Below are 13,828 nucleotides of genomic sequence, written 5' to 3' on the forward strand. Positions count from 1 at the left end.
AGTGAATCGATGGCTTGGTAAAACGACTGTGCCCGCGCCTCTGTTTTGGGGGCGAGAGGGAAAAAAACATGTTGGAGGACGTGAAGAAAATTCTCTTTTGTATCAATCCCATGTTCCTGACCCATTCGTCGTGAACGACAGAGAGCCAGGCTTGACAAAATAGGAGTAGGCAACCACTTATTCTGCTGGTGTTGACCAGATAATGCCACAAATCATTTAGTCAAAAATCTATGGGATCTGGATCCCTTTAGATCTGGACTGCTTGGGTCGCTTTTCCACGACTGGTTGATCTTAAATGAAACCTGGGGACCTCTGTTCCCATGGTGGGAGGGCCCCGATCCAGAAGAAGTGGTTCTAGTGGACCAACCGGGATTACTGCAAAAGGACCGGAAACGAGTCTGTTGCGGGTGACAAAATGGTTGCCTAATCTTCTGTTGGGGAGGAATTTACTCTTCCCTCCTGTAGAGTCAGATGAGCTGATCCAGCTTCTCACCGAATAAACGACCACCCTGGTAAGGCAGAAGTTAGGGACTTTTTGGACAGAGTCCGCTCTCCATTCTCTGAGCAGCTCGTGCAGAAAAGCGGCCAGTAAGGAAAAACGGCCGCCAGGATTAAAGAGAAGTCAGTCTCGCCCTGAGCGAGAAGCGCGAAGTGTGTGGGCAGAGCCGCTGGCGTGACAAGCCGGTGGGTGGAGCTTTCAGGTGGTGGCCTAGTAAAGCCGAAGCCGGGGGACTAAATTTTTGGCGCTGGCAGTAAAGTGCTTGGGGAAGGGGAATGGTCCTGGGGGGATAGTGCACTATCAGAGCCCTCCTGCTGACTGACCTGCGGTGCCCGGGAGATAAAGCGCAGAGCCCATCCCTGTCTAGAACGCTCTGCAAAGAGGTTAGGTGCTACTGCATGGATGGTGCAGTGCAAGAACCCTCTATCCGCCTCCTTCCATCGCCGCTGTTTCTCAGTGAGGGCCACACGAACTCCACACATGCCTCTGTACATCCTAGGGGTTAACTCCCCCAGGATGGAATAGGGCATAGGAGAAGGGTCGTGTCACATCCTATGCCCGACAAGCGCCGTTTCGCTTTACCACTTCGTCAAAGGGCGAAACGGCGCTCGTCGGATGTGACAGGACCCTTCTCCTATGCTGCACCACTTTCCAGCCTCTATACCCAGGTAAAATTCCTCTCTAACCAACTCCATTATATGCTTATTCCACTTTGAATACATTGTATTTATCACTTATCCCTCTTACATTATACTTGCTTGCCATCTAGTGGCTCTTTTTACAAATTACACCTTGGGTAAGATTTCTAAGTCCTACTGCAGCTGTGATTCCTTTTACTTTATTCCCTTGAGCTGGTTGTTAGTAACTTCAATTGAATCAATGCATGTTGTAAGGTGATTATTGGTGACTTTCTTGGTCTATTTTTTCTCCTGGATAATGGATTAAAAGGGGAAACTAGGAGACGCTGTGACGTCCACCCCCTCCTAAGCATATCCATATAAACCTTCCAGGAGGACACCTTCCATGGGCAGATATACTATAAACTTATAATTTTCTCATGTCACACCCTGACTCTTTTGAAGGTCTTATTTTTTCCATCTCCCTGTCTTTTTATTATAAAATATTTTGTTTTAAGTATTATGCTAATAAAGTAAAAAAAAAGTAAACATTTATACCTTTGAACGTTGCAGGAAGGGGTACGTCGAAGCGACACTCCACGTTCCCGCCTGTTGTTGGTTTGGGGAGATCGGAACCCTGAAGGGATCTGAGGCCCCCTGTAATCCTTGAAAAAAAATAATAATAAAGGTAAAAAATGAAAAAATAAAAAGATTGTGGTCTGAACATCAGACCCATGTGCCTCCTACAGACACTTAGCATGAACTGGTTCAGCTGGAGCCAGCGTTTGTGTGTGTATACTGCAGTGGAGGAGCTAATCTTTTTGTATTCACTTAGTGTCAGCCTCCTAGTGGCAGCATAACACCACCCACGGCCTGTGTCCCCCAGTAAGGTGAAGGAGAAAAATAGTTTTGTAAATTTTGTTGAAAAAAAAATTAGAAAATCACTGGTCAGCCCTTCTAACTTTTTAACAAAAACAATTATGGTTTAAAGGAATAAAAATTATAAGTTGAAAATTTGGGGAAAACTTTGCAATTTTCTGATTTCACAAAAAAGCGCAAGTCATACTGAACAAATTTTTACCACTATCATGTAGTACAATAATCAGTTTCAGAGTCAGTGGGATCCGTTGAAGCGTTCCAGAGTTATGACCACAAAGTGACAGGTCAGAATTGTAAAATTTGGCTTAATCATGAAGGTGATAAAAGGCTTGTGGGGTATCGGGGTTAAACTTTCCTTTGTATTCTTGAAGAAAAAAAAAAGAATTCAGATTAACTAAACAATCACTGTAAGTGGAATGTGTCTTCACTTGCACAGATTCTGCACAAGTAAATACTAGCAGCAAAGACCACTTAAGAATCCACATTACATTACTGCTCACCTTTGAATAAATGGGGTACAATGATATGGTATAAACTTTCTGCAACTACATAATTGCAAATATTTTTATTGTAACAAACACTATCTTTTTGTGTTTTTCTTGTTAAATGTAGGAACCAAGGGAAAAAAATACTTTTTTTTTGCAAAGCATGTAAAAAAATGAAGAAAGAGAAAACGAACAAAACACTTCCAAATAAGGAAAATAAACAACATGTTAATAGACACTAGACTGATTAAGAAAGTTTAAAAACACTTAAATTAAAACAAGAAAATAAAATACAAGATGCCATCTTGTGGCTGTCTGAACCAGTTGTATTATGTCTTATCTTTCTCTGCAACAAAAGGAGATAAAGAAGTACAAGCATCTTAAGGGGAGGAGACACCATTCACTTTGTAAATTCCATTTTGGGTACTGCCCAAACAGCCAATGATTTCACAGGAAAGTCATTGGCACACCTACTACTTTTCATGAGAAGTAATGCAGTGATTTACCTATTTTACATGTGCCATGTGCATAATTTTAATTTGAAGTTGCAATTCATATTTTCATAGATGCCAAAAGGAGTTTTGTAAATGATGGCACAGCTGAATATCTACAGAAAAGGGAGTTGAAAACGATGCAATAAATTAAAATGGAAATATTTGCAGTTAAAAAAAAAAAAAATTATATATATATATATATATATATATATATATATATATATATATATATATATATATATATATATATATATATATATATACATATACAGTGCCTACAAGTAGTATTCAACCCCCTGCAGATTTAGCAGGTTTACACATTTGGAATTAACTTGGCATTGTGACATTTGGACTGTAGATCAGCCTGGAAGTGTGAAATGCACTGCAGTAAAAAAAAAATAATGTTATTTCTTTGTTTATTTTTTTTTTTAAATTGTGAAAAGTTTTTTCAGAGAGGGTCATTTATTACTCAACCCCTCAACCAACCAGAATTCTGTTTGGTTCCCCTAAAGTATTAAGAAGTAGTTCAGGCACAAAGAACAATGAGCTTCACATGTTTGGATTAATTATCTCTTTTTCCAGCCTTTTCTGACTATTTAAGACCCTCCCCAAACTTGTGAACAGCACTCATACATGGTCAACATGGGAAAGACAAAGGAGCATTCCAAGGCCATCAAAGACAAGATCGTGGAGGGTCACAAGGCTGGCAAGGGGTACAAAACCCTTTCCAAGGAGTTGGGCCTACCTGTCTCCACTGTTGGGAGCATCATCCGGAAGTGGAAGGCTTATGGAACTACTGTTAGCCTTCCACGAGGCCAGGCTTGTCCGAAGAGTCAAGGCTAACCCAAGGACAACAAGGAAGGAGCTCCGGGAAGATCTCATGGCAGTGGGGACATTGGTTTCAGTCAATACCATAAGTAACGTACTCCACCGCAATGGTCTCGGTTCCAGACGAGCCCGTAAGGTACCTTTACATTCAAAGCGTCATGTCAAGGCTCGTCTACAATTTGCTCATGATCACTTGGAGGACTCTGAGACTGACTGGTTCAAGGTTCTCTGGTCTGATGAGACCAAGATCGAGATCTTTGGTGCCAACCACACACGTGACGTTTGGAGACTGGATGGCACTGCATACGACCCCAAGAATACCATCCCTACAGTCAAGCATGGTGGTGGCAGCATCATGCTGTGGGGCTGTTTCTCAGCCAAGGGGCCTGGCCATCTGGTCCGCATCCATGGGAAGATGGATAGCACGGCCTACCTGGAGATTTTGGCCAAGAACCTCCGCTCCTCCATCAAGGATCTTAAGATGGGTCGTCATTTCATCTTCCAACAAGTCAACGACCCAAAGCACACAGCCAAGAAAACCAAGGCCTGGTTCAAGAGGCAAAAAATCAACGTGTTGCAGTGGCCTAGTCAGTCTCCTGACCTTAATCCAATTGAAAACTTGTGGAAGGAGCTCAAGATTAAAGTCCACATGAAACACCCAAAGAACCTAGATAACTTGGAGAAGATCTGCATGGAGGAGTGGGGCCAAGATAACTCCAGAGACCTGTGCCGGCCTGATCAGGTCTTATAAAAGACGATTATTAGCTGTAATTGCAAACAAAGGTTATTCTACAAAATATTAAACCTAGGGGTTGAAGAATAATTGACCCACACTTTTATGTTTAAAATTTATAAAAATTTAACTGAGCAACAAAACTTTTTGGTTTGTAAGATTTATGCATCTGTTAATAAATCCTGCTCTTGTTTGAAATCTCTAACTTATTTGCATCTTATTAAACCTGCTAAATCTGCAGGGGGTTGAATACTACTTGTAGGCACTGTGTGTATGTATATATATATATATATATATATATATATATATATATATATATATATATATATATATATATATATATATATATATATATATATACACACACACACAAACACACACACTGCATAAAAAATAGTTACTTTTTTGAGTCACATTTACGCTGTCCAGCACAGAGGCAACATGGAAATTTAAACATTGATTTCATATTTTACAGTGCCTCTATGAAGTCGCATTCTCAAAAGTGATATTGAAAGTTTGGAAAATCAGTTCAGTCTTCTCAGGCTACTGCTGAAATGGTTATTCCTAGGACCCCCAATAAGTGCAGCTTAAAAAATAAAGAGGAGGACCAAGAGGAAGCATGAGTAGACACAGAATGAATGTCAATTTCAGATCAAATTTTCACAGGGCAAAAGAAAACAAAAACAGTGTAGTATAGTTGCACACATTCATTTTTTTCTTGACAAAACAATAATGCCCTCAATTTTCACCATAGGCATTGCTTCATGCAGGAAGCACCCATACATACATCTGACTGCTTTCTGCTTGCTTTTACATGCAGACCTAGCTTTCTCTTACAGATGTGTATGATAAACATGATTTGTATCCAATATAAAAAGGCCATACCATGATTATAAATGACCCAAATATTAATTTCCAGAGCTGCTGTGACGGTTTCACATTGTGATGAGCACAAGCTATATTGTTTTGAGCAGACTAAGTGATAATGGTCAAGTGAAGAACACGAATTTAAAGCTACCCAAGAGGCGCCGTTATTGCAGTCATGTATGTTTTACTCTAACCCAGTTGCATGTTAGTCCCTAACCAACTTTATCAAAGTATTTTTCCTCTATTTGTCTAGTCTGAGACCAGTCCACAGAGGCTTCTCCCTCATGACTGATATGACTCTCTATACACCCCGAGTGACTGATTTTTTTCCCTATACACACACAGTCTAAAACCAGTCTAGGGAAGTGGGGTAGGGAGAAGCCACTGGGAGTCCTGCCTAGGAATAGTAAGAAAAAAAAAATGAATCTTTAAGACTGATGTTTTACATTCCAGTCTTAATTAAGTGTGTGCAAGAATAAAATGAGCCAAATTCTATTAAGACGCGCAAGCCATTTAATGATTTCAGAGCATGATGTCAGTGGTATGCGCCGAGCCAGAAATGTTACTCCTGTCAGGACGGCAGTAATATTTCTGGCATAAAAAAAACGCTGCCCTTGCCGCGTCCCGTGCCCTCCCCAACTTTGCCCATTTTGGGGGCTGCATGAATCAGTTGACAGATTCTTTTTAACCATTTGAGACTTTGTAGATGGACAATCCATTTAAAAATAAGACCTTGTCAACTAACCAAACAAGTACAGATAATGAACAGAATGTGTATGGAGTGAGGGGGCAAGAGAGTGAAGGCTTTAATAAGGGTTACTGATGGGAGGATATAGTCGAGAGCAGCATTAACACCTCCCGTACTTAGCACAGAAACAAAAACCTGAATAGCAGAGAGGTAGTTTGACTGAAAGCATTGTGTAAACCCTTCTCCCACCCCTCAATGTTGCTTACAAAAATCTAAACACACCCCGCTTTTTGCATATTACTAAATAGATGAATGAAAACTGCACCCCTCACAAATCTGCAGGAATTGAGATGTTAGTTTATCAAGCTGGCCATTTTTTATCAATCCCACACAATGGGTATCATCATCCAGGTTCCTTTCTGAATCGATATTTACAGTATTAAACTTTTGCCTTTAATTTCCCTCTAAAACATTTACATCCCTTTAATTACAAAGCAAATGCTCCAAATATTTACGGTAATTTTATCCATGTGCCCCCTTTTCACTGCTCATACATGAGTATAAAGGGAAAAGGTCTGCATTTTACACTTGTTTCTGGAGGCAAGGAGAGTGGTTCATAAGGAGGCATGGAATGGTTTTCTCCTCCCCCCAGTGTCTCCTGGACCCACAAAAAATAAAACTAAGGGAATGAGGACAAAGAACTAACCCTCTCTGCAGGTCAATATGATGGTCTATACCTCCTAAGGTGTACAAGTTGAAGAGACTTGACAAAAGTCATGATGCATACAGGTCTTGGTAAGAAGATGGGACAACAGCACCTAGCTGTGCCTGTTTGGGATTTCAAGGTCCATGTCCAGAGTAAGAAGCAAAATGGGGTCAGCAAGCCGATAAAAGGCCTTTTTCAAAGCAGCGTCTTTTATGAGGTGGGCGGTCCTCCTCCTCTTCTTCCTCGTCTTCGTCAGAGGAGGATGATGAAGATGAAGAGCTGTCCAGTGTTAAATCCACCACATCTGGCCCAGGTTTTCCATTTTCAGTGGACATTGTGCTGCTAGGAGGTGGAACCTTTGTAGTTATTTCTGGAGAACCTGATAAAAATACAATAAACCACACCAATTAAAAAAACAAAAAAAAATAAAAAAAATATTGAGCAGAGAAATGAAAAATATATTTTTTTCTTATGCATTTTTTAAATATAATACAAGGCAAATACCTAAATCAAGAATTGGACACACTGGACTGCAGCTTCGCTCTTTTTCAGCTTTTATTGGGCGCCAAGACCCATCAACCAAAAATTCTATTTCATCTGCGTCCTTACACTCACTAAGGATCTTTGACAATAGTCTGAAAGAGAAAACATTGTTCACAAACATCAACAGGTGTTCATACAGTAGAAATGAGCGTTCATAACACATGTACCACAAAACATTGAATAGTGGGTGCAAGGAATGGCAACCAGCTAGAAATCCTTGTATTTAGCAGTCAGGACCAAAAAACTAATGGCTTATATTATTTTTAGTTAATTCTCAGCTTTTTTTTTTTTTTAAACAAAATTTGTGACTTCAAAATGAATCATCATCTAGAATTGACATATTAGACTAACTTACAGTACAGACCAAAAGTTTGGACACACCTCATTTAAAGATTTTTCATGTATTTTCATGACTATGAAAATTGTACATTCACACTGAAGGCATCAAAACTATGAATTTACACATGTGGAATTATATACTTAACAAAAAAGTGTGAAACAACTGAAATATGTCTTATATTCTAGGTTCTTCAAAGTAGCCACATTTTGCTTTGATGACTGCTTTGCACACTCTTGGCATTCTCTTGATGAGCTTCAAGAGGTACGGTAGTCACCGGGAATGGTTTTCACTTCACAGGTGTGCCCTGTCAGGTTTAATAAGTGGGATTTCTTGCCTTATAAATGGGGTTGGGACCATCAGTTGTGTTGTGCAGAAGTCTGATGGATACACAGCTGATAGTCCTACTGAATAGACTGTTAGAATGTGTATTATGGCAAGAAAAAAGCAGGTAAGTTAAGAAAAACGAGTGGCCATCATTACTTTAAGAAATGAAGGTCAGTCAGTCAGAAAAATTGGGAAAACTTTCAAAGTGTCCCCAAGTGCAGTTGCAAAAACCATCAAGCGCTACAAAGAAACTGGCTCACATGAGGACCGCCCCAGGAAAGGAAGACCAAGAGTCACCTCTACTTCTGAGGATGTTTATCCAAGTCACCTCAGAAATCGCAGGTTAACAGCAGCTCAGATTAGAGACCAGGAAATGCCACAAAGAGTTCTAGCAGCAGACACATCTCTACAACAACTGTTAAGAGGAGACTTTGTGAAGCAGGCCTGCATGGTAAAATAGCTGCTAGGAAACCACTGCTAACGACAGGCAACAAGCAGAAGAGACTTGTTTGGGCTAAAGAACACAAGGAATGGACATTAGACCAGTGGAAATCTGTGCTTTGGTCTGATGAGTCCAAATTTGAGATCTTTGGTTCCAACCACCGTGTCTTTGTGCAACGCAGAAAAGGTGAGCGGATGAACTCTACATGCCTGGTTCCCACCGGGAAGCATGGATGAGGAGGTGTGATGGTGTGGAGGTGCTTTGCTGGTGACACTGTTGGGGATTTATTCAAAATTGAAGGCATATTGAACCAGCATGGCTACCTCAGCATCTTGCAGCGGCATGCTATTCCATCCGGTTTGCGTTTAGTTGGACCATCATTTATTTTTCAACAGGACAATGACCCTAAACACACCTCTAGGCCTTGTAAGGGCTATTTGACCAAGCAGGAGAGTGATGGGGTGCTAGGCCAGATGACCTGGCCTCCACAGTCACCAGACTTGAACCCAATCGAGATGGTTTGGGGTGAGCTGGACCGCAGAGTGAAGGCAAAAGGGCCAACAAGTGCTAAGCATCTCTGGGAACTACTTCAAGATTGTTGGAAGATTATTTCCGGTGACTACCTCTTGAAGGTCATCAAGAGAATGCCAAGAGTGTGCAAAGCAGTTATCAAAGCAAAAGGTGGCTACTTTGATGAACCTAGAATATAAGACATTTTCAGTTGTTTCACACTTTTTTGTCAAGGATATAATTCCACATGTGTTAATTCATAGTTTTGATGCCTTCAGTGTAATGTACAATTTTCATAGTCATGAAAATACAGAAAAATGTTTAAATGAGAAGGTGTGTCCAAACTTTTGGTCTAAACTGTATATACACCCATATTGCCAAAACCAGCATCCAAAACCATATTTGTATTGTGATTGCAATTTTTTTTTGCGCCAAATGTCTTACCTACTTACACATGTACAAAGACATTCATCATTGCCATATATACCGTATTTTCGGACCATAAGACACACTATTTCCTCAAAAAATGTTGGGGGAAAATGGGGGTGCGTCTTACGTAGGAATATACTTACAAATATGATGGCGGCGGTCCCGATGCAGCCTCCCTTACCAGCCTGTTGCTGCGGGGCTCTGTGGTGGTGGCGGGGCTCCACAGGCATTTTGTCAAAGCCCGGAGGCCCTTGCACGTCCGTTGCTGCGATGTGGTGGCCTCCGACAAAATGGCTGCTGGGGTGGCGCATGCTCAGATTCAGATCTTGGCAACGAGATCTAGTCCTGAGATCTCAGGAGACAATATCTTGTTGCCGAGATCTGAATCTGAGCATGCGCCGCCCCCGGCGACCATTTTCCTGGGGCCACTGCATCGCTGCAATGGAGCTGCGGGAGCTTCCAGGCTTTGACGAAATGCTGGCAGAGCCCCGCCGCCCCATAGAGCACCGCCACACCACCAGCGTGGGATGGGATTTCCCGGGGACCACCGCACCAGCCTGGACCACCGAACGACCCGTGACCACTCCTCCACCTGTGCCGATCCCTTCCCTGGTAAGCTAAATTCGGACTGTATGACGGACCACCATTTGACTTTTTTCTCCCTTTTTACCTTCTGAAAATTTGGGGGGCATCTTATAGTCCGAAAAATACAGTAAGTGTTTAGATCATTGTATACTACTTTCCTGGAACACCATTTCAGTAGTGCTATAAGAGGTTACACAGGATACTCCAGCAAATAGTCATAACACTATACCACCTAATCTACACACGTGGTTGAAATTGTTGGTACCCCTCGTTTAGTGACAGAAAAACCCACAATGATCAGAGAAATAACTTTAATCTGACTAAAGTAATAAATAAAAAACATCTATGAAAATAAACAAACAAATGAAAGTCAGACATTGCTTTTCAACCATGCTTCCACAGAATTAAAAAAAAAATAAAACTCATGAAATAGGCCTGGACAGAAATGATGGTACCCTTAATATTTTGTTGCACAACCTTTTGAGGCAATCACTGCAATCAAACAATTCCGGTAACTGTCAATGAGACTTCTGGACCTCTCGACAGGTATTATGGCCCACTCAAGAGCAAACTGCTCCAGTTGTCTCGTGTTTGAAGGTTGCCTTTTCCTGATGGCATGTTTCAGCTCTTTCCAAAGATGCTCAATAGGATTTAGGTCAGGGCTCAGAATCATAGAATGGTAGAATTGGAAGAGACCTCCTGGGTCATCTGGTTCAACCCCCTGCTCAAAGCAGGATTCACTAAATCATCCCAGACAGATGTCTGTCCAGCCTCTGAAAACTTCCATGGAAGGAGAATTCACCACCTCTCGTGGCAGCCTGTTCCACTCATTGATTATCCCAACTGTCAAAAAGTTTTTTTATAATATCTAATCTGTCTCTCCTCCCATTCAGTTTCATCCTATTGCTTCTAGTCTTTCCTTGTGGAAATGAGAATAAAGATGATCTTTCTCCAATGTGACAGCCCATGAGATATTTGTACACCGCTATTAAGTCTCCTCAGTCTTCTTTTTTGCAAGTTAAACATTCCCAAATCCTGTAACCGTTCCTTATAGGACATGGTTTGCAGACCGGTCACCAGTCTGGTCGCTCTTCTCTGAACTTGCTCCATTTTGTTGATGTCCTTTTTAAAATGTGGTGCCCAAAACTAGACACAGTACTCCAAATGAGGTCTGACCAAAGAGGAGTAGAAGGCAATGTCTTCGCGTAATCTTGACTGTATGCTTCTGTTAATACATCCCAGAATTGAATTTGCCTTTTTTGCTGTGGCATCACACTGTTGACTCATGTCCAGTTTATGATCTATTAGTATACCCAAGTCTTTTTCACATTATTATTATTATTTATTTATATAGCACCATTAATTCCATGGTTCTGTACATGAAAAGGGGTTACATCAAAATACAAATATCACTTACAGTAAACAAAACTAACAATGACAGACTGGTACAGAGGGAAGAGGACCCTGCCCTTGCGGGCTTACATTCTACAGGTGTGCTGTTGCTTAGCCCTATTCCTCCCATTCTGTATATGCTTTTTTCATTTTTATTGCCAGATGTAGTAATTTGCATTTTTCCTTGTCAAAAACCATTCTGTTAGTTGCAGCCCACTGCTCCAGTTTATTTATATCTTTTTGAATCCTCTCTCTTCTTTGAATACTCTCTCTGGACTTCTCTGAGAAGGCCACTTCAGAATAGTCCAATGTTTCCCTCTTAGCCATTCTTGGGTGTTTTTAGCAGTGTGTTTTGGGTCATTACCCTGTTGCAAGACCCATGACCTGAGACTGAGACCAAGCTTTCTGACACTGGGCAGCACATTTCTCTCTAGAATTCCTTCAAAGTCTTCAGATTTCATTTTACCCTGCACAGATTCTAGACACCCTGTGCCAGATGCAGCAAAGCAGCCCCAGAACATAACAGAGCCCCCTCCATGTTTCACACTATGTTTCTTTTGTTAATATGCTTCATTTTTCCGTCTGTGAACAAAGAGCTGATGTCCCTTGCCAAAAAGTTCAATTCTTGTCTCATCTGTCCATAGGACATTCTCCTAGAAGCTTTTTTTTTTTTTTTTTTTCAACAATGGTGTCCTCCTTGGTCATCTCCCATGAAGTCCACTTTAGCTCAGACAATGACGAATGATGCGATCTGACACTGGTGTTCAATCACCGACCAAAAAGCAATATATTAATACCCTTAATAAAATTTAAACTTTTAATATGCAATAAAATAAGAAAAAAAAAAAAAAAACCATACACGGCCATAAAAACAATATCCATTGTTTGGCTGAAATACAAAGGTGCACAGTATCCCTATTATTAATCTGTCTATCCCCTACCAAACCGCGGAGGTTGGCACCCTAGGACCTGCGCAGTGGCGCCCCCCGCTCAACGTAGGCTCTCCCTAATAGGCCCTATGGTGAAGGAGAGGAAAGTGTCAAACAACAGACCACAATTCAGACAAATATAGAAGGTGAAATTGTCAGAAAATAGGAACAGGGTGTGTAGGAAATAATATATTAACAGATGAAAATCAGCAATGACTGCCTATTTATATTGCATATATCGCAAGGAATGTTTTGAGATTGCACCTATTCCCAAAGGTTTAAAAAAAAAAAATAAATTAGAATATATATATACTAGCTATTGAACCCGTTCTACGCCCGGGTGGCGAGCATTTATATTGGTATATGGTCACCATCCTGTCATGTGCTGCTCCATCCTGCGTCCCCATCCTGTCATGTGCTGCTCCATCCTGCGTCCCCATCCTGTCATGTGCTCCTCCATCCTGCGGCCCCATCCTGTCATGTGCTGCTCCATCCTGCGCCCCCATCCTGTCATGTGCTCCTCCATCCTGCGCCCCCATCCTGTCATGTGCTGCTCAATCCTTCGTCCCCATCCTGTCATGTGCTCCCATCCTGCGCCCCCATCCTGTCATATGCTGCTCCATCCTACACCCCCATCCTGTCATGTGTGTGCCCCCATTCTGTCATGTGCTGCTCCCATCCTGTCATGTGCTGCTCCCATCCTGCGCCCCATCCTGTCATGTGCTCCCATCCTGCACCCCCATCCTGTCATGTGCTGCTCCCATCGTGCGCAATCATTCTGTCATGTGCTGCTCCCATCCCGCGCCCCCATTCTGCCTGTTCCTGTTTCCATTCTGCCATATGTTGCTCCCATCTTTCTCTCTCCGGCTCTACTGCCCGAGTGCGGCTGTGCTGAGTGCGGGCGGCTGTGCTGAGTGCGGGCGGCTGTGCTGAGTGCGGGCGGCTGTGCTGAGTGCGGGCGGCTGTGCTGAGTGCGGGCGGCTGTGCTGAGTGCGGGCGGCTGTGCTGAGTGCGGGCGGCTGTGCTGAGTGCGGGCGGCTGTGCGTGGCTCTGCTGAGTGCGGGCGGCTGTGCGTGGCTCTGCTGACTGCGGGCGGCTGTGCGTGGCTCTGCTGACTGCGGGCGGCTGTGCGTGGCTCTGCTGACTGCGGGCGGCTGTGCGTGGCTCTGCTGACTGCGGGCGGCTGTGCGTGGCTCTGCTGACTGCGGGCGGCTGTGCGTGGCTCTGCTGACTGCGGGCGGCTGTGCGTGGCTCTGCTGACTGCGGGCGGCTGTGCGTGGCTCTGCTGACTGCGGGCGGCTGTGCGTGGCTCTGCTGACTGCGGGCGGCTGTGCGTGGCTCTGCTGACTGCGGGCGGCTGTGCGTGGCTCTGCTGACTGCGGGCGGCTGTGCGTGGCTCTGCTGACTGCGGGCGGCTGTGCGTGGCTCTGCTGACTGCGGGCGGCTGTGCGTGGCTCTGCTGACTGCGGGCGGCTGTGCGTGGCTCTGCTGACTGCGGGCGGCTGTGCGTGGCTCTGCTGACTGCGGGCGGCTGTGCG

At 43.1% G+C, this 13,828-nt stretch overlaps 1 protein-coding gene across 1 annotated transcript in view; it reads right to left on the reverse strand.

Annotated features, from left to right (window-relative positions):
* Positions 1-5,892: 5,892 nt before the first annotated feature.
* Positions 5,893-13,828, reverse strand: part of PIAS4 (protein inhibitor of activated STAT 4) — a 258,144-nt gene continuing 250,208 nt past the window's right edge. Inside the window, exons 10-11 of the mRNA XM_077254729.1 lie at positions 7,301-7,431; positions 5,893-7,175 (exon numbers count right to left, since the gene is read on the reverse strand). Coding sequence (XP_077110844.1) covers positions 6,967-7,175; positions 7,301-7,431 — 340 coding nt within the window. The 3' untranslated portion in view covers positions 5,893-6,966. The remainder of the gene's footprint in view (positions 7,176-7,300; positions 7,432-13,828) is intronic.

The sequence above is a fragment of the Ranitomeya variabilis genome, chromosome 1 (assembly GCF_051348905.1).
Source record: "Ranitomeya variabilis isolate aRanVar5 chromosome 1, aRanVar5.hap1, whole genome shotgun sequence".
NCBI lineage: Eukaryota > Metazoa > Chordata > Amphibia > Anura > Dendrobatidae > Ranitomeya > Ranitomeya variabilis.